Source organism: Vanellus vanellus, assembly GCF_965231255.1.
Source record: "Vanellus vanellus genome assembly, chromosome: 9".
Taxonomy (NCBI): Eukaryota; Metazoa; Chordata; class Aves; order Charadriiformes; family Charadriidae; genus Vanellus; species Vanellus vanellus.
This window is the reverse complement of record NC_138914.1, coordinates 21,086,776-21,108,042: the sequence shown is the minus strand read 5'-3', so window position 1 is coordinate 21,108,042 and position 21,267 is coordinate 21,086,776. Positions and strand designations below refer to the sequence as shown.

Sequence of the window (21,267 nt, the reverse complement as noted above, 5' to 3'; positions counted from 1 at the left end):
GGGTCCTAGCGCCCGCCCCGGGAGCTGCAAGGTGGGGTCGTTGCCGCAGCGGTCCGGTGCTCTCCCCCGGGGCGGACAAGGACGGGGGCGACCCCCGATGAGAGAAAGGGAAGGTGCGCGGCTGCAGCCCCCGCCGGGCAGGGAAGGCGTTGAAGGTAGCTGCAGGGGGGGTTCTGCCCGAGCCCACCCCACCCCCCCCAGCCCCGTCCCCGGCAAAAGGCAAGCCCGGCACACCACGGACAAAACCGGATCCTTTAATGGTTTTTGGTTCTCTGTGAAGCACAAACAGGGTGATTATTCATGTAAAAACAAACGGGGGTCGAGGCTATGTACAAGCTGTGGAGTCCCACGGCGGTGGTCCAAAGGGAAGGGGAGAAGGGCTCCGAGGCGGCAGCGGTCCCCGTCCACGGGCCGAGCGGGGATGGGAAGGGCCCTGTCCCTGTGCCCTGCCGGAGCGCAGCCCGCCGGGGACAAGGACATGCACAAGGTGGGCTGCGATGGGCCAGGGTGGGTAACGCGGCTGTTCCAGGTCCCTGCTGGGGCAGTAGCTCCCTCCGTCCCGCAAACCTGTTCCCTGAACATCCCCCGAGCCCTGCCGAGGAGGGGGGGAGCAATGGAGCAGTAACCCAGCACGGGGGAGAGCGGCAAGAATGAAGGTCCTTGTCCCCAGAGGTGGAGGGGAGCGGTGGCTTGGGGGCGCTGGGGGACAGGGGGAAGAGGTATGATGTGGGACAGGACAAAGCCATCTCTTCCCCTGCCCCCTTCCCCACCCAGTGCCCCAGACCTGCGCCCGCTGCAGCCGCCAGCCCAGCACCGACGCTTCCCAAGCAGACTGTGCACACATGCTACATGCAGGGAGAGTATTCCCCAAATAAGCTTTCCTGAAGTTAAAAAATAAAAATAAAAGTAATCCAAAACCAACCAACCAACCCTGTCCTTGCAGGTACCCAGGCAGTTTCTCAGGCAGGGGGGTAATGGTAATGCCATGGAACGTCAGTGACACAGGGGAGGGAAGAACTGGGGGTCCCAGCACAGAAGCACATGGGGGGTGATGCAGAGCGGGGTACGGTGCAGTACCACCAGGCCACAGTATCAAACATTAATGCCCTCATCAAGGGAAGCCACGGGTAAAGCACTGGCTCCAGGAGGGAGCCCAGCTGGCTGTTTCATCCACAAACTGGTCATTTATTTTTGGACAGAGACCCCATGAAGCAGAGCTGAACAGTCAGGTGATGGCACTCACTGCTCAGCCAGCCCCCCCCCCCCCCCCTTACCTGCCCCCTGGAGCCCCCCAGGGAGGAGCAGGGAAGTCAGCCCTAACCCTCTGTCCCGCTTCCACCATCCCCATGCACAGAGCAGCAGGGAGCGCCAGGGCTGCCGGGGGGAAGAGGGCAGCCTCACGCTGGAGGGACAATACTTGCGTGCAACCTGCAGGACCAACATTACACAGTGGGAAGGGTTGAAATGGTCCAAAACGCCCCGCTGTGCAGCTGGGGTCATGTTAACTGCTACAGATACTATTGCTAGCCCACGAGCTGAGTTCTTGCTTGGTCAGTGGTCCAGGGCAGTTACGCCCGCAGAGCCCCGTGCCTGCCTGTACACAGGCCTGCCCGTGCCACCCCCTCGGGGAGCGAGCAGGCCCTGGGCTCCAGCACAGCTCCAAGCATGCGGCATTCCCTCCCGGCCACAGCTCTGCCAGGGGTTGGTTGCATTTGGTCATTTTATTTCTGTGTTTGGGTTGGTTATTCACAGTGCCCAAACAGCAGAAAAAAGGCAGCATCAAAAGCAAAGCCCCATCGTCAAAACCCAGGGCAGAGCTAGCGACACCAAACGCAGGGACCAGCACCTGTGCTGCTCACCATCAGCCCCGCAGACGCTGCCGACTGTTAGTCGAGCGCCTTTTCCAAATAACTCAGGAGAATTTCAAAGGGAAGGGTCTTCCCGGGGGCTCCTGAGGCAGGAGGCTCCTCATACCACAGCTCCAGCCCCCTGAAGAGCCCTGTGCTCTCATCCTTCCTCTTCCCTACATCCAGGTGCTCCCTCTGGAACGCACACGCGATGAACGCAGAACCAGGACACCCAACACCCAGCAGGCATCTACAGAGCCTCCTCCAGAAGGCAGAGCTAGTGCGGTCAGAACCATCTGGTCGGCATGACGAGCTCTTCCATCCTGCCTCCCCTCAGCTCTTCTATCCAAGTACATTTAAAAACAACGGAGCAATACAATTGTTTAAAACCAAAGTTGTCTGCTTTTTTCCTGTGGTAGTAGGTGGTCTTGTCTGCTCCTGCCACCAGGACAAAAATAGGAGGCCATAGCCCAGGGCTACTGGTTTTCCTCACGCATCTGTTCCATGATGTTGATGAGGCTTTCCAGCCCGAATACATAACCCATGTCGGGTCCGTCATGCACAGTGGGGTCATCGCGAAAGCCTTTGAACGTGCTGTGCGCAAAGTCAATCATACGCACGTCCACCTTGGGCTGAGCTGAGGAGCCGGGCTCCATGCTGCCGCCATCCTGATGGCTCTCTGGGAGAGAGCTGTCCACCCGCTTCAGGCGCGTCTCCGGCCGGCGCTCCACAAACATCCCTGCCCTGCTGTCCTTCCCATCGTAAATGATGAGGAGGGAGCTGGAGTAGAAGCGGTAGGAGGCCTGTCTCTCCAAAACTGCCTTCAGGCTTCGCAGTTTGGTGAGGACAGGCTCAAAGAGGTCCTTGCGCAGCTCGATGCCATTGTGGAGATACTGGTAGAGGGCATTGCGGAAGCCCTCGATGGAAAGACCACGTCCATAGTATTTATTCCTGCATAAGTAGTGCCCCGTGTCCAGCTGATAGACCTAGAAAGCCAAAGCAAATACACATCAAGCGGGAGCACCAGGTGAGGGCCACAGACAGCCCTGAGCTGTCCTGCACCAACAGGACAGAGGGAACTCCTGTCACCACCACACCCGGGAGGGAGCAGGAAACAGCTCTGCCTGTTCCCTGAATCCCAAGGCAGGTCGTGGGTGCATTCCACAGGCACAGCCAAGGCACCCAAGCACTGGTTCTCCCCCAGGACACCCAAGAACAGCTAGTCAGTCTGAGCACCCCCAAGAAGCATGACACAACAGACCCCGAGGCTTAAAAAGCCACATCTTACAGCAACTCTGACAATCCCCTGGCAGCGGGAGCTACTGGCATGTATTGCCGTTATTATGTGGCCTGTGATTAATGAGGAGCCCTCATTGCTTCAGAGTCTGTGGGCAGAGACCTGGATTACAAGATCCTTCTGTGGGTGGGGAAAGGAGTGACTATTGCACAACAGCGCCAGCAGCAAATCCTGCTGCACTGGGCCTGCCCTCAAGAGGAGAGCAACTTCTTAACTCCCCATACAGTACGGAAGCAAATGTCAGCTGATGCTGGGACAGAGGGACAACTCCCTCCATAGGCACCGCGATTCTAGCTGAACACTGAGCCACAAAAATAATTTTATTAGAAAATCTCCTAATTGTCTGGGAGCAAAACAGCTTTGGATAAAGCAGGCCATCTCAGGAGAAGCGGGTTTCTTTGTTCTAGGCTTAGAAATGAAGACAAAAAGCACACAGCGTGATCACTCATGTACCCACCTGAAGTGGAAGATTCTGCACCTCAGTGCTCAGCAGAAGACACTAACTGGGAGGTCTAATGGGGCTGTGAAAGGAACATGCAGCACCTGCAGCCTTGGGGATCCCTACCTGCATCCCACACACGCGCACGCCCAAGGTGGCAGAAGTGCTCTGTTCACACTTCTTCATCTGCCGAGCAGCCTTCTCCTCAGATGCATCATCTCCGTGTTGTCTGGTCCCCATCTTCAGATCAAGTACGCAGGGAAGCTTGAAGTGATGCACCACGTTCTCCAGCAAAAGGAACTCTGGGAGATGCGTCAAGGAGAGCTCACCTGTCAGAGACATCACTCCCCAGGGTCACCACAGACGGGGACTTGGGGTAGTATAAGATAGGGTTGAGCAACAAACAAATAGGAAACCAAAGACCAGAGAGAATGAACTGTGTGGGGAGCCAAAAAAAATAATAAAAAAAAGAGGACACAAGCCCAACAGTGGCACCCAAGCTTTGACACTCAGTAGAAGAAATCAGCCTGGAAATGAGAATGGCCAAAAGCAAGGAAGGAGATCACATGCAGGCGTACTGGAAACTCAGCAGGGGGAAGTGAAGAACAGACCGCTAGTGTCAGGAAAGAGACAATCTGCCAGTAAGAATTGCTGATACATTAAGGGAGAGCTTAAAGTCTAATCAAATCAGCAATTTAACCATATGGATAAACAATACAATCCCCACGGACTGAAAACTCAAGGCTCAAGTAATAGCACAGCACTGTTGCTATTGGCCTGCCCAGAAGAGCAACGCTGCCCAACACACAGGGGGGGGGAACCGGGGAGGCTACAAAGGCAGGAAACAGAGCAGTTACAGGAGCCTTCAATTACCAGCACGCACAATGGGCAAACCCTCCATCAGGGCACAGCGCTGAGAACAAATCCGAAACAATCAGTGCAGCAGCTTGTCCCAAAGGGGGAAAAACAAGCCTGACGTTTGCCCCGAGCAGCCCTGCAGGGCACAGTTCAACATGATACGCTGAAACGGCAAGCAGAGCACAGCTAGATTAAACCTGCGAGGAAGTTTAATGTTTAGAAAAATCTATCAGCAACTACGCTTGATTTTGAAAAAGGAACTTCATAAAAATAAGGAAGTGTGATTAAGAAGAATAGGACAGCCAAAAAGAATTACTTCTTTGCAATTTATGCAGGCTACTTAAAAATAAAAGCTGAAGGGTTAAAGTACACCTTTGAGAATAGGAAAAGGAAGCCCACACAGTTAAAATTATGAAGGCTACGGCTATTAAAAGCAAATTTGTTTCCATGTGTGGAAGACAGAGTCAAGCTCCAACAGGTGAAACAAAACCACCCCACAAGCCAGCAAGTTCAAGACAAAAGCATGAGGGGTCATTCGCAAAGGCACAGAAAATAACAAATCCATCTTCAACCATATGAAGAAGCCAGTGAGACTGCCTGAAGATTTCAAAGACAAAGTACAAAAGGAGCTACAGGGGAGGGGGAGTGGGATGGGGTTGCGTGAAGAGGTGCCCTAAAAAGAGAAGTAAGATTAGTATTCTGCTTTATGTTTACTGGGTAAGAGCTTAGGGGATTTGTCAAGCCAGAACTCTCTTTCTGAGTTCAGAGAATTCTCAAACTGAAATGCCAAGAGAAGAGATGGCATGCCAAACAGAAAATAAGAGATATGTAACTCATTTAACACTGCTTTAGTGCTAGGAGACCGAAAAGGGGCTACGACGACACCGATTTGCAGAGATCTGAGGAACAACAAACTAGCCTGACTGGTCTTACAGCCAAAGTCGCCAGCAGGGTCTTTGTGTGGAGATCCATGCTGTTCAACGAGTGACCCAGAAAAGTCAGTGAACAGCGAAATGACAAATTTGCTCAAAGTACCAAGTTACTCAAGGCTGCAAAAAATGAGGAACAGTTGTGAAAAAACTCAACAAGGATCTTATGAGACTGACTCAACCATGGGCAAAATTCACTAAAGTTTACACGAAAGACGATAAACATCAGGAGAAAATGTATCTTAACGCATAACGCAATGTGTTTTGAGACAACTATTATCAGTCAGGAATGGGATCGCAAGGTAACAGAACAGCATTTAGAACAGGAGAGTGTGTTAGGGATTCTGAGGGAGAGGAAAGAAAACAGCATCAAACACCAGTGGAAATCTCTGGTTCACCTGCATCTTCCATATTGTGGGCAGGTCTTGTCACTGTCTCCAGAAGGATACAGTAGAACTGGAAAAGACTCAAGAAAGGTGACAAGGACAAACACAGCTCCCTCCCCTGAACAGGGCAGACCTGCATCTGCTGCCGGGCAAAGCCTGACATGAAAAACTACAGTTCAAAACACAAGACAACAAAGGACCAGAGAAGAAAAAAAAACACGGGACTAGTCAGAAACACAACTTCTCCGAGCATCAGCATCAGACATTAGTGTCACTGTATGGGAAGCAGGAAGGAATAGTAAAAAGAAACATATAATACACTTTTTCTTGTGTGAACGATGGGAAAGCCGAAGGAAGTAAGCCTTCTCAGGCACAAACGTGTAGGCCAGGGCAGCAGCAGCAACCTGACACGCTCTGCTTCCCAAAGGATACTGTAGAGTTTTCGGTCCTTGGACTCTGACCGCATGCGGCTCAGCTGCTGCTTGTGACAGCGCAGGCTCCAGGGGTTATAGCTGATTTTTTCAGAGCTCAGACCGCTGTTCCCATCCAACATCTGAAACGGAACATCTGAGTGGATGTGCAAGTCCACCCTGGGACTCTTCGTTTCCTGGATGCTGCTGGTATAAAGACAGAACAAACTCGCCGGTTAGAATCCGTGTGTTCTCCAGATACTTACAGCTGCCATACTCTCCCCTTGCACACGACTATCTCCTGTTCCTTCTCCTGCCAGCTTCTTAACAGCAAATCCTCACTAATACCCCTGACTGTGGACCCACACTCAAGGGTCTGGTCTAACATCTCTGCTAGGTTGTACTGCAATTGAGAGAGTAAGCAGGAACATTTGTTTCTCAGGGAGCTCTGGCCGGTGTGAGGAGGTGAAGACCCATATTCAAAGTACCTTTGGAAAAAACCTCTGGGTTAATAACCAGGTGGAGTAAAGAACATCTGAAACTGCTCCACACACTTTAGTTCTACATCCAATAAACTGCCAAGGGTTATCCTGTGTCAGAATCACTTCACATGGATGAGTTTGCCCTGAACGTGGCAAAACTCCTGACAGCGTTTGCAGTACCACAGTGTGCGGAACTAGCAAGTGCAGGACAGTCTGGCTACTGTATGGAAATGCAAAACCTCCTCAACAAAAGGAGCACCAGAGCTGAAACAGGGAGAGAGACTTCTTGCTCATCATGTTGTCAATGGGCCTTCAAAGTTTTACCTTTCAGTGCTGTCACTGGCCAGGCCAGGCTTTTCCTCCTTGTGCTCAGTGCCGCTGCTTGATCTGTGAAGGCTCCGACGCGAGTGCTTGCGTCGTGGCTGGTCCCTCTCTGGCATATCATCCTGCTCCAGAGCCTCATTCTCCACGTAGGGATAGGCCACCAGGTTAATGTAACCATCACTGTCTCCCTCAAAACAGACAGATACCACACCTGCCAGAGGGAAGTGACACGTCAGTTCTGTTTCCCAGCAGAGGGAAGACACAACCACTAGCACCCAAATGTTCAACAGGAGAGAGGACAACTTAGCTCACAGAGCAACAAAGCAAATTCAGAGCAACGAAAGGAGGTTTAAGAACACAAATGTTGTTAGCACAGCACAGAGGAGAAATCCCCCAAATAGTGCGCTGTGTCGCTACCTGATTGAACAGTCAGCAGCAGCAGGGGAAGCTCTGCCACCCACAGGAAATTAAGGACAAAAGCGCAGCTGGTAGGCTGAGGGGTGGGATTATTTCCTTCCATTCAGTCTTGCAGCAAATGCCGTCAAACTGGAGAAAGTAAAGCGCAGTCTACCAAGATGTTGAGTGGGGCAAAGCATACAAAATGTGCACCTAGTTAATTTGGTTAAGTATCTATGTCCCGCAGAAGTATTCCTGCTGTTGACCTCCTCCAAGCTCAGAAGAGACGCATCCCAACGAAGAGGTCGGGAAAAAGTGCCAGGAGGCCTGCATGGATGAACAAGGAGGTCCTGGACAATCTCAAACAGAAAAAGGAAGCCTACAGAGGGTGGAAGCAAGGACTGGTAGCCTGAGAGGAATACTGACAAATTGTCCAAGCAGCCAGGGATCAGGTTAGGAAAGCTAAAGCCCAGATAGAGTTAAGTCTAGCCAGGGACGTCAGAAGCAACAAGAAAAGCTTCCATAGGTATGTCGGTGACAAAAGGAAGACTAGGGAAAATGCGGGCCCTCTCAGGAAGGAACGGGTGACCTGGTCACCTGGGATATCGAGAAAGTTGAGGTACTCAATGATTTTTTTTTTTGCCTCGGTCTTCACCAGCAAGTCCTCTAGCCACACCACCCAAGTCACAGAAGGCAAAGGCAGGGACTGGGAGAACGAGGAACCGCCCACTGTGGGAGAAGACAAGGTTTGAGACTACCTAAGGAACCTGAAGGTGCACAAGCCCATGGGACCTGATGAGATACATCTGCAGGTCCTGAGGGAACTGGCAGATTAAGTTGCTAAGTCACTGGCCATCACGTTCGAGAAGTCGTGGCAGCCTGGTGAAGCTCCTGCTGACTGGAAAAGGGGAAAGGTAACTACCAGTTTTGAAAAGGGAAAAAAGGAAGACCCGGTAAACTACAGGCCTGTCAGTCTCACCTCTGTGCCCGGAAAGATCGTGGGGCAGATCCTCCTGGAAACTCTGCTAAGGCACATGGAAAATAAGGAGGTGATTGGTGACAGCTAACATGGCTTCACTAAGGGCAAATCGCATCTGACAAATTTGGCAGCCTTCTCTGACAGGGTTACAACATTGTAGAGAAGGGAAGAGCTACTGACATCATCTACTTGGACTTGTGCAAGGCATTTGACACTGTCTTGCACAACATCCTTGTATCTAAATTGGAGACACGTGGATTTGACAGATGGACCACTTGGTGGATAAGGAATTGGCTGTATAGCCACACTCAAAGAGCTGCAGTCAACGGCTCAATGTCCGAGTGGAGCCCAGTGATGAGTGGTGTTCCTCAAGGGTCGGTACTGGGACCGGTGCTGTTTAACATCTTTGTTGGCAACACAGACAGTGGGAGTGTTGGAACTAGATGATCTTTAAGGTCCTTTCCAACCCAAACCATTCTATGATTCTATGACAAGGACATCGCTGGCGAAGGAGTGTGCTTTCCCTGCTGAAGGAGATCTCCAGTATCTGAGCTATGAAGAACACAGCTCTGAGGCTGAGGTGACACTCGTCACTTATTGCAAGTCAGCCAGCCTTGCAGAAAAGGGAACTGCAAACTCTCAAGCATTAAAAACGGGGGGTCCTAGAAGTAAAACTACCTCAGCCAGGTGCAGGCAAGCAGGACCATTCTGTCCAGTTTTACCTTCTGAAGGATGCTGGAAAGCACCATAGTCCAAGGGAAGGTATAGTTCTTTCACAGCACAGACTCTGGATATATTTAGCTGGCCAGCCACAGGGTAGGACAGCTGACACTTCTTGTTAGGGCTGACATCTTCATCTTTGGGACTCCCTCAGCCCTGAAAATGAGGCTATCAGCACACGTCCCAGCTCGCAGTGGCCAAAATCTTTCATTAGCTTGTCAGCAGTATTGAACAGTTGCCAGGAATATCAGCTGCTAGATGCACAGACTCAAATGATTCATCACAAACGTAAGGAAACCTTGCACAGCTCAGTTCATGCAGGCCATCACGTTACTGTCCTTCCTTTTTGCTTATCTGCACACGACAATACTAACACAGTTCAGGTGGCTCAACACAACTTCAGAGCAGTTCAGGACTCCAGCATGTCACTACATAAATGCCACTCCAAGCGCTCTGGCTGTCTGGATGTGTTTCCTCATGACACCCCCATGGAAGGGCAAGCTTACAGTAACACCTGAGTGCTCAGACAGGAAATATCATCCCCAATATTCCCTTCCATAAGAACAGTAAGAACAATTTCTGTGACTATCAGGAAACTGCACGGGACTCTCAGATGAAGTCCCACTCTGGGGTGAAAGTGCCAGGAAGGATCTGACTCCATCTGGACTATCAGCTTCATCAGTTTTAAACACATCTCCCAAGGAAAGCCTGATATCGTATCAATTCTAGTAACTACACAGGCTTCAGCTGAGATTTCTGATTGGTCACTAGAGCCCCATATGGCTCCAGAGTGGCTTGAGGGTACAAAAGGACCTGTCTGTTGGCAAGTGTGTCTTTCATTCACGGTCTGCATACAGACACAGGTAGGCAAGCTAACGCTGCTTTGAGACCTTCAGGCTGCAGATAGATCAAATGGCAAGACCCTGAACAGATGGTGGTCCCAGCTGTCTGTGAAGCACTGTCCTCCCAATGCCACATGGTGACAAAGACGCAGAGGCAATAGGAACACTGAGTCCCCCAGAAGGCTACCTGCCAGTGTCACCATCCTGAACGGAAACACACATGGCTGAAAGCGTATCAAGCTTCTGAAAGATACAGATGAGCTGCCGACCTCCTACAATGATAAAGACGCTGGAAAATTCCATTTCTTCAAAGTGGCTGGGGACAGGGCTTCACCTTAGCACTGGGAAAGCAACGCTTCCTGCTTTGGCAGCTTTCTGATACGGGCCCATAAAGTAGATGGGATGAGGAAGCAATAAATTACGGGACTGGAATGTGCAAATGCTCAGTATATGATCTAGCTTCATTTGCTCAAGGTCAAGGCCGTAACCGACAATAACTTGGTAGTAAAATTACTTCAGTTACACATCTGTAACCTTAAGCTTCAGACTGCAACTGTCACACTGCATATTCTCTGCCTAGAAAGAGTAGCACATTAAGCTCTGCACGCCTACAAAAAGACTTCCTCCTTTCCAAGTGCTCTTATCAAATTGCTAGCCTGCAAAAGAGAAAGAATTAAAAACAAGAAATAAAATGACACCACAAGACATCAGTAGCCGCAGGAAAATGAGAAGGTTGGTACTTCAAGCATGTAACTACATTCTGGAATGACAACAGGCCTCACCTTTGTACTCAGGTGTGAACTCCTTCATTTCTGGGGGCAGAGATTCATAGAAGCGCTGTTCTCGGGTAATGAGGGGTTTGCAGACAGTATGGTCGTCGTAACGCATCATGCTGCTGTGGCCGCCCACCTGGTGAATGAAAGGCTCCAGCAGGACCCCTCGGTCTCCAGATCGAGTGGCGTTCTTGCCATACTTGCCCACTTCCATGGTTTGACAAACACACATTGCGTTGGGCACCAGTTGCACTCTTGGAGCATGGGGAGAGCCACATGGGCTGGGAGGGGTAGATCAGCAGTGGTGAGGCAGCCACAGGGGGGAAATCCTGGCAATCTGCTTCCTTACGATGATCTGAAAAAGCAAAGGAGATTCCTGTGAACAGAGGACCAGTTGTGTTCACTCCCTATTTTATAGGAAAAGGTTTTGTTATTTATTTATATCCATAACTGCTCCTCTTCTGTTCTCTGTTTACATTCCACTTATTCTAGTACGCTCCATACCACCTCTTTAATCTTATGGGTAAACACACACTGATTTGGAGACAGTCTCATCTAGAGCTTCTCCAACAGGGCTGATGGGAGACAGGGGAAGGAGATACAAATATTTTGAGCCTCCTATCTTTAGAAAATACTATTTCCTTCCTTTAGTTCATTTTATCAGTAAGACGACGTGTTAATCAAGCACAAACCTCAAGCTACAGCACAATTAAAACCAAGCCTACACCTACCTATCAGTAACAGTGACAGAACTAACACAAGCAGAACAAACATTTCAAGAATCCGAAATAGACTCCTCTGCGTTTTTAACATCTGAAAGACTAAGTAATTCCTGTTCACCTCCCACCCTGACACTGTTTCCTCCTCTTCTGACTCGCTTCTCTTCAAGCTATGACACGAAAGACTCTTGGAATAAGTGGGCCACACTCATTCTGTCGATGTGTGTACGCCATATCTGAACGGATTCCCCTTGGATTCTCTCCTTTATTACTCTAATCCCTTCAGGACAACAACAATTTCCTGATGCTTTCACAGCACCTACACGCACAACAGACCCCTGATCTCCAGAGATAGGCAAGAGAGATTGCTAAATCCAAGTGAGATTAGAAGCACTTTGGAGAAAACAGATGCTCTTTTAATGTTTGCAGAGTGCCCGGCACAGCCACAGGATGATGGAAAAGCAAAGCCATCCAAATTCTCTCCAGATGATTTGCCCTTCCCAGCCTTGGATCATAGCTGCTCCTGAGAGTGCTGGGGAAAACACCACAGGATTGCCTCACAACGGTGAGTTATCCAAAGTCCTTGCTACAAGAACCATACGGTGACTACAGTTTCTGAATTCATCAAATTTCCAGTTTCTTAGCACAGCCAGAGCCGAGGGCAATAATTTAAAAATCGAGGGATCTCGGAGGCCTGAACAAGGGACACGGTTCAGGCTGTTCCTCATCTGGCCACGGGATGTCTCTGCAGCTACACAACACTGCCAGGCTGGGGGAAGTTCTGGATGAACACGGGCTCTTCTCCCTTCCCTCCAATTCAGTCATGTAAGAAGTGCAGCTCAAGAAATTCAAAAAGAAGGTTGATAGTTCATAACATGTTTAACCCAATCTAACCCAAAAGCTCACCACAACAGGACAACACTTCTCTCCGCCTGTCTGCACATTCCTGCTTGCTCCCTCACACTGGATTTTGGGATAGTATCAGTGTATGTACATTTGAGTTGAATCACCTCACTGATCTGATGGAAAACATTTCCTTTTGTGGTTACATGACCACACAACTACATTCAGTGTAAGAGGAACAAAGTGAATATTCAGCTGGCTGAATAGGTGGGGAGGCAGGGAACAGGAGAAAAAAAAAAAAAAACACAACACAGATGGTCCCTCTCTGTAGCAACTCATATCAAAGTCCCTTCCAGGTATCCTTCAAAGTCTCTTGTCTCCTAAACTCACTCAGAGCCTAAGTCATATCACAAAGACAAAAACATGCTGTGGATTTCTCTCCTCCCTCTTACATGCTTTATCAACAAGAAGAAATTTCAGCAGCAGAGGTTTGCCTACATCATATGCATTTTAGTTTGGTTTAATGGTAGTTAATATCCAAGAACAAGCAAGGCGGCAGCATCTGCAACAGATCAGCACTTTGCAGATTTCAGACAAATGCTTTAGAGACTTAAATCTCTCCTTGCTGACAGCTTTGCCTTGGATTCAGTTTCTTTTATTTTGCCAATTACTAAAGCAGAGTTTTCACTTATTCCAAACAATTTATGGGACAAGTTTAACTTCACACCTTCCTGTAGTTTAAACTTCTTGGGACAAGCTAGATAACAGATTCATCTGTCTGATAACGGTAGTTGCAATGCTCAGGAGACATGCATGTGATTCTCAGGTCTGGTACTAATCCCAGTTTTCACTGAAAGCCAACCAAAATCTCTCAGGGTCTCAGTTTTGCCAGTGAAAAAACTATTATCCATCCTTTAGAGAAGGGGGATAATCTAAGCAGACTCATTAGCTTCACACACCTTCATTAACTTCAGATGGAGATCACAAACACCCAGGCAGACACACACACCCTCCCGCAAGGTCCATGCGGACTGTTCTCACAACTAGGAGTGCCTCACCTATGGGCTACAGGCAGATTTTGGCCATCAGAGCAAGAGATGTGAACCCTTGGCCTACTTTCAGCAGCCTTCTTTCCTAAAGGTGAGCAACAACTGAAAACATGCCACCTGAATTATTCTGAGGACAGCAGCCATCCACTCTGCGGAGTCCCTCAAGCCTTCTCCACTACGAGGCCTACAGAGATGTGAGATGACTGTGGTGGTCCAAGGGTTCCTGGGAAAGTGGCAATGAGAACAGGCTGCAGCCATCAAGAATTGCCCCAGGCTCACTGCCAAGTACCCCACTGCCCCCAAGAAAACACAACGTGACAAGTTCCAGATGTGCAGTCACACCTGTGAGGGAGTGACAGCCACAACAAATATCTTCTGCAGCCATTACACAAGAGAAGGAGCCGGGCACCAACTGGGGGGAGTCCAAACCCCCTTACGACTGCTCCACACATTCATCCACACACTCTAAAGAAAACAACAATATAGCAAATACTTTCCCATATACAAGTGAATGCGAGAGAAAAAAAAATACTTTGTGGCAAGTAGCATTTCAGACAACACTTTAAAAGAGGAAGCTATCTACAGAGTTTGAAAAACACGCTTTATAGCTCAGATACAGCTTAGTGGTTTTCATCAGACTAACTCAAAGTAAACAGTTATTACTAAACATGGACACTACCCACAAAGAAGAATCCCAGCAGTTTCAAGTATAAAGCAGCAAACTATTTGAAAGCCTAAATATTACTCATCCTTCCTGTTAAACAAAGGCATGGGTTCAACTATTTTAGTTGGCTTATAAAATTATTCTGTAAAATACAGTGCACAATACACAGAACAGCTTGAGGCAGACCAGTTCATCCGAGCAGATCCTTTAGTATGGTCCAACACCATTGCTGTAGCTCAAATAGCAGTCAAACATTCATGCTATTTTAGCATCCCCCTCTTCCAGCAGACTGATCTATAGTTAGCAAGACAGATCGTCCATCAAGCCTGACTCACGAGAGGTGGGGGTGACGTTCAGGAGCAGTTATTGCTGACTACAGAAGGACATACCACATCCCGTATTCCATTATCCTCCGCAGTAAAGAACTCTTGTACTGGAAGAGAATTTGCTCTACAGTATTTAAGTTTAAGTTGTATTTAAGTTTAGATGCCTGTCAGTGTATCTGCTCCAAGTTTGAACCACATATCTCACTGTTCAAACACTTTTTAGGAGGATGGGCATAAAGAAGAGCAATAAGCTGCATTTTCTTGTAGTAAAACACAAATTATTTTCAAACAAAAGCCAGGAAGACAAACAACGCAACTCTGCTCTTCCTAACCATTAAGTGGGGTAAACCCTACCCCCAGTACCAATATTACCCTCCAGCAGAGCATATGCCCCTCCACAGAAACAAACCCTGCCGTGCTCTTGAAGACCCAACCAGAGTACTCTTTAAACATTACTGAACCCTGGCTGAAGGCTACCGATGTCTTACCAGACCACCACCAGAATCAAGGAGATGCCAGCTCCTGCCAGTTCACAGCGCCAGAGCAGCACCACCTGAGGATACCAGCACGGGAACAAGGGAGTGGGAAGAGCAGGGGTGTCCTCTTTGGTGGTGCAACTTAAGGTGACAGGGAAACTAGCCTCAGAAGTCACCACACACTTGAGAGGTGGGGGCAGAAAGCTGCACCACAGTGGGTGTGAGAATTACTGCAGACTGCATCACGATGCTGACATTCCCACTCTTTATAAGCCATCTTGTATGGGAACACTGGCTATGCTTCATGACTCACTAGTAAAGCTATTTTCCAAAATAAAAAGGAGAATAAACATTTAAAATTGTGATGTATCAGACAGCAAGCAAGCTGTCTGCATTAAGCACTGTTGACGCACATCTTCCTTGTAAGCAGCTTGCATATCCATCTTTCCAGCAACGCCTTGCTGCGGCTCCTAGGACTGTGGCCAGCCCTCAGGACCTGCGGCGCTGAAGACTAAGGCAGATGGCCACTGACGATTCTGGAGCTGGGCCACAGGTGGGGGATAAATACCAACCACAAGGTCACACTGACAAAAGCTGGACTTTCCCTTCACAACCCCAAAGCAGTCAGGAGCAAAGCACAAGAATACAAAACAGCAGTATATCAGGCAAGAGGACTACAGCATCTGGCCAAGGGACGCCTGGTGAGTGCTTTTTGTGAGAGCTAGTCTTGTTGGCACAGAGCAGAAGCAGCTAGCATCCATGCTGAAAAGCATGGTGTTTTCTAGTCACGCTGGATTGGGTGACCCAACTTCTACAGAATAAAATCCAGTCTAAGAAAAAAAAAAAAGCGTCTCCCACTGGGCTATGAGATCAGCTCTCCAGCACAACAGCTGACCCAGAGGCCTGAGACGTGTCTGTCTAGGCAGCAGAAAATGGAGATGACCCCTGGGACTTGGGCAGAGAACACAACTCTGCAAGAACCTGAGGCAACATTTAAGACGTAACCAGAAACATTTGGTCAGCCCAGTATCCAGGAAGCTACAAGCCTTCCTCTCCTGCTTGAGCACATAGCTTTCGATCCTGAGACTCCCCCTGCATCTTTTGTCCAACACTTGAACTATTACCAAATACAGCCCTTTTTGGGCACGCTGCCCTCACCAAGGCAAGCGTGGCTCTTCAGATCAAAGACAGATAGAGTATGATCCTTATGCATACATCAAAAGCAAAACTGAAGTTTTAGGGAAAGCTGCTGAAGAATGCCAGCTGAGGAAGAGAATGCCAACAGTGAGGCTGGTGGAGGAACTGCAATAAACACGGCCACAGAGAGGACAACAGCCACTAGTAGGTGTGCTCCACCACGTTGCCACTGAGCTGAACAAAAGCAATCTTCCTTCACCTATACTTTTCCCGCCCCAAAAACAGGGCACAAATGCACCAACTGCTGAAGCATGCTCAAGGAAAGAGCTGTGCCTAATTTACGGTAGAGCTTGATTGAACTTACAGAAAGGACCACATGGAAAAGAAAATTAAGCTTGTAATGCGAGTCTTTAGGCATACTCTTGTGTTTCTGTCTCCTAGAGATCTGAAGGAAGACCGTGCCATATGTATATCACACTAATTACAAATCTTCAGCACTTCTGCCAGTAGCCTGAGAGACCAAGAATTTTCTCCTCTTCCTAAGAAAGGAGCGGAAGCCAAGCCTTTTCAGCTCTTTCTGAAGAAAGAGAGGCTGAGCGATGCAGTTTTAACAAGTGGTTTAGGTGTTCCAGCCATAGTTAAAACCAGTACCTAAGATCTGGGGTTAAAGACGACTTTTTTCTTAGAGGCCAGATTAGCAGGAATTGCAAAGTCTCTTCCGCTGTCACCTCTGCATAAAGCACGGCATGCTTTCAAGGAGGGATGAGCAAGATTCCTTGCCAGGGCTCTAGACCAGGGCTCAGACAATACCTGTTTTCTCACACTGGCATGCCACAGTGGTAACTCTTCTCTTTTTTTTTTAATGCCAAGCCTGAGCACACAACAGTGCGTAGTGAAGGTCTGTCACGTTTGGCAACACGTGGACCAGGTGCTCTGCAATCCTTTGTGAACATCTGCCATGCAGCTGTCTGCAAGTGAGGGTAACCAAATCCGGGGCTCAAATAGCCTCTTCCATCTTGTACTCCTATTCGGCCTGATGCTGGAAAAGCTGGCATTACTGCGATAACATCAGGCTGGGGAGCAGGAGAAGACTGCACGTAACAGGGATGATGTCAGCTGATTTAATTCCTTTGCTGCTCTTTTCTCCAGGCTTCCTTCCCCTTCTTCACTGGGGAAATGCAGCACATTGGCAGGAAGGCACAGGCTGCCTGGGGACCTGCCAGTCCTTGTCACTGCTATCAGTGTCACTGCAAAGGGGAGGCTGGAGGAAGGTCCAGCCGCGGTCAGGTCATTACCACTCTTTCCTCTCCAATAGACAGGGAGGATGAGCAAGAGGGAGCCGAGCTGCTGAATCCTGCTGCACCTCGCTGCAAATATACCCTACCTCAGTAGTAAAGGGCACCTTCCTCCTCTGTTCAGAAGCACTGGCTCCAGTCCAAGCCTGAGAGTTTCCATAGCAGCAAGACCTGATGGAATACGTACATTAACATTAACAAAAGGTCGCTTTATCAGTACCGGCCCAGAAGATTTTCTTCCAAGCTTGTGCCTAGGAGAGCAGGATCGTCCAATATCAGCTTTGCATTTTATAGGAGAGATGAGAATATGACACGTGCTTTCTAGAGAAGAGCTTAGGGAAGATAAATGCTTGTGAGGCCTCATTGCTCAGCTTTCTATGAGCTAATTTCTGGCTTCTCTTCATCTCATTTACAAAGAGGAAAAAAAGGAAAAAAGTCTCTGCTGGATACAGGTTATTTTTAAACTATTCCAACGCAAGCACTGCCATTCAGCACAGCTCTCAGATCCAACAGTCCGAGACAAAGGAACCTACTTTCAACAGTCACAAACCATAAGGAAACAACCTAGCCCACTACGAAAAGACATTTCTTGAATTCACACTAGCGAAGGGGCTCATAGCAGAAAACTTAGTCCTTGCAATCATGAAGGGGGCAGGGAGGGAGGAAAAAAATTCACATCAATCCCACTGAAGAGGTTTGGCTCAAAGACTAACTTGGAAAGAATTTGTAACTCAACTTCTAGACTGAATAAGCAGAAGGAACAATTTGTCTCAAAATCTTATGTTTAAAGGTTTCATTAATGCTGGTAATAAAGCATACCTGCTCTTCAGTCATAGACCTTAGCCTCCACCCCAAGAGTAAGGCTTAAATAAACCAGACACATCCCTAAGGAAATCCTGAAGGACTGCAGGATCTTCCAGGTAACTCCACACAAATGCCTCCCCAGTAGGAAGACAACGGAACAACTATGCTGAGTTAAGCATGAGGAGTACGTTCAGAAACAACGCACTTTCATGTCAGCTGTGGGTACCAAATTCTACAACCTCAACAGCACCAGAAGGTGGGAGAGATGAGCAGGTAAATGCACCACGCTGATCTGCTGACACTGAGAGAATGAGTCAGAGCTGGTGATGCTTGTGCTGAACCAGAAGACAAACACACCACACAGCAAGCCACAGCTGGCAGAGAAAAGGAAGGTGCGATTTTGTGGTAACACACACAGATGGATGGCACTGGGTAGGACTGCTCGGTTCCAGGGGGTGCAGACCCACCAAAGAGGCGAGAACCCACCACAATCAGGTGAGTGGCAGTATCAGGTTGGTGACGCAACAGGGGAGAAGAGAACAACTGGGACCTCCTAAGTAAGTTCTTACCTCATCTCCTGGTTAAAAATGCCCCAGAAGTCCTGGAGGTGTCAAGGTCAGAGCCAAGAAAGTCAGTTTGGCCTAACCACCTACAGCTTAACTGCTGGCTCCCGAGCTGGAAAGATGCTGTTGTCATACACTGGTGCAAGCACCTCTGGAGGTTGAGCTCCCACTCACACCCCCACAACAGACTTGACAAGTAGGAATGGTTGTGCACCTTTGGCTGGTGTCCCTCAGGCTCCCAGCCAGTAACAGACACCTGCAAGGCCGGTGGGAAGATGGGACAAGATCCTCCCCGCCTGGATAAGAACAAGAGCAAACCGCTCGCTAAAGCGCCAAAATCCCAGAAAAGGGAAGTACTTGTGCAGCAATAAAATCAGTTTTCAGGCTTGAGAGGCTGGTTGACAGGAACCAAAAGGAACAGTCAATGTGCTGCATCTTACACCTGCCACACACAGAAAGCAAAGAACAGAGGCCAAAGTGAGGATTCTGCAACAGGAACAACAGTCAACTCCCGGCTCTAGAGCAAGGGCACACAGATACTTCACTCCCAGATCATATGTGGGCTGCCACAAAAGAGAAAGAAGGGGTGTTTTCTGGCTTTTTGCCCTCCACCATCTCATAAGGAATCCTCAGGAGATAAGAGAAAAACAGAAGAGGAAAAAACAAGACCTAGCCAGAAAAACAAAATACAAAAAACCTATTTGAAATTAAAAGTCAAGCAAAAAAGTTTAATTTACCTGCATTTCATAATTCTTTCATGCTTTCAGAATGTGTAAAAACATTGCTTTAAGGAAGAAAACCTAAGTGAACAGCTAGGCCTCCAGCTCTCTCATAGGGAAAAGACAGTCAAAAAACATACACCAAAAGCTTGGTCTGCACAAGCAAGAAGTGCACGTTGATACTTTCTTCATCTACCACATTTCCTCTAGTTTGGTAAAACAGGGCAGATTTTGGAGTGGAGACAACTGCTTGTCTTGATTGCTCTTTGAAGTGATCCTCCACAATGAAAACAACTCCATCCAAATGCCTGGCTTTAAAAAAAATACCCAATTTTATGTTCAGATTTCTTTTGGCACTTATCAAGCCCAAATCAGTTTTTAATTCCTCCTTCAGTTATTTATTCAGACCTTGGTTACACAGGCAATCCTTTGACAGTTGCACCAGCACAAGCAGCACACTCCCACTCAACTCTGCTGTGCTGGTACAACTGTTTGCAGCCTCACCATGAATCAAATTAGGGATCTGATGGCAGTTAAAAATAAACCAGCACTTTGTTTTGGTTTTTTTAAGGATTACTTTTCAACCCAGGTCAGATCCCCAATCTATTGTGCAGCTGTACAAACAGCTGTATCAGCACAAGGTGCCTGAATTGCTGATGGTTATCCTTGCGCCTAAAGCCAACGTTTGCATTCCCAGCTCACCTCTTATTTCATGGCTGCTGTAGAACAGGATTACTTACTAAACTGAACACGTAGGATATTTTATTGCCGCAGCACGCAACCGTGTGGAGGGTCTCTTTAATGAGACAAAATGAGGTCACGCTGATGAGTATCCTACAAGTAAGGCATGGCTACTGAGCTCCCTTGAGCTGTTGCTTGTCCTAAATTATATGTCATTTTTGCAGCCTGCATGCTGAAATAAATATAAATACATGACTAACAAAGTCACTGATGCGAATGAACAGCTTTGGGCCAAATTCTGAAACAAAACTCTCCTAGAAATTGCATAACCATTAACTAACTTGGTGATCTTCCATTCAGAAAATCCAAGCCTACGTGATGTGCAGATACCCATCAATCTGAAGACCGTGACATTCAAGGAACAGTTTTTGTAACTCTTCAATTGCAGCCGAATTTTGATTTTAACATGGAAATACAAAAAGAAAGATGGAAAACCAAAATAAGCACTAAACAATGATGAAATGCTAGCACGCTTTAGAGAAGACCATGAGAGAAACAGACTGAAGGTTCTTTCCCAAATTACCAGCTCAAATACTGTTTGAAACAAAACCAAATGCAAATACTTCCTATTTGACGGCTGCTTGGCAACCTACTGGAAAGGACTTGGTTCTCAGTTCTCCGCTTTCAGCTGGTGACAGGTATCCAGATCAGACACACACCATTATGTAAGGCCTTCTCATTGAAAACAAGGCACAAGATTCAATAACTATTAAGATTTGACTTCTGGAACAGGGTAGGAGGCATGTTAATGAAACAGCTTCAGGAAACAGGATTTCTACAGTTTCTGTTGTGTCTGCTCTAGAAGGCAAGAATCACAGTCTCAAAGCTGTTCCGCAGCCTCGTTTTGCAGAAGTTGTTGAATCAATCCATGAGGACACCAAAAACTAACAAAATTGGTATTTGGCAAATCTTACCCTTCATTCCTTAACGTGCATGTCAGGGCATAGTTCCAGGACATCTTAAATAAACCTAAGTCAATGCTCTTCAAAACCATCCTCTCTCCTGAGTCAGCATTGGCATCCACCTGATCCTGCTCAGAAACCAGCCTGGCAAAAAAGTTAGCTCAGGAAAAAACAAAAAGTTGTTTTTGCCAATGTGGCTTCCTGAACTGGTGCAGTGCCAGTGCCCAGCAAAAGTAAAAGGGGAGAATCATCCAGCAGGGCAAGGGCAGGCAGAAGAGTAGCAGTGCCAATTTCATTCAGCTTCAACTGTCCTGCAACCCTGCGCTCAGAGAACAGTCTCACCCTGA

The 21,267-nt window shown here is 48.0% G+C and overlaps 1 protein-coding gene and 1 long non-coding RNA gene across 3 annotated transcripts; one reads left to right on the top strand and one right to left on the bottom strand.

Moving 5' to 3' along the window:
* Positions 1–238: 238 nt before the first annotated feature.
* Positions 239–11,024, bottom strand: IP6K1 (inositol hexakisphosphate kinase 1). 2 transcript variants are annotated; one of them, XM_082487713.1, is made up of 5 exons: positions 10,692–11,024; positions 6,973–7,183; positions 6,189–6,373; positions 3,710–3,885; positions 239–2,833 (listed from the first exon to the last, which is right to left on the bottom strand). In XM_082487713.1, exons 1-5 carry the CDS (start codon positions 10,912–10,914, stop codon positions 2,324–2,326), a joined length of 1,305 nt encoding a protein of 434 aa, XP_082343839.1. In that variant the 5' UTR covers positions 10,915–11,024; the 3' UTR covers positions 239–2,323. The 2 variants fall into 2 exon arrangements, with proteins under 2 accessions (XP_082343839.1, XP_082343840.1); XM_082487714.1 differs by having other exon boundaries at positions 6,189–6,370.
* Positions 10,595–20,354, top strand: LOC309675403. Its single transcript, XR_014269490.1, has 3 exons — positions 10,595–10,641; positions 11,831–11,966; positions 20,319–20,354. It is a non-coding gene; the product is annotated as an uncharacterized lncRNA (long non-coding RNA).
* Positions 20,355–21,267: the final 913 nt, after the last annotated feature.

Coding starts and splice junctions, on each gene's coding strand:
- IP6K1 (XM_082487713.1), bottom strand. CDS start 10,914: ATGTGTGTTTGTCAAACCATGGAAGTGGGCAAGTATGGCAAGAACGCC. Junction 6,374..6,972: donor GCCAGTGACAGCACTGAAAG/GTAAAACTTTGA, acceptor TCTTTATACCAG/CAGCATCCAGGAAACGAAGA. Junction 3,886..6,188: donor CAAGGACCGAAAACTCTACA/GTATCCTTTGGG, acceptor CGCATCTCCCAG/AGTTCCTTTTGCTGGAGAAC.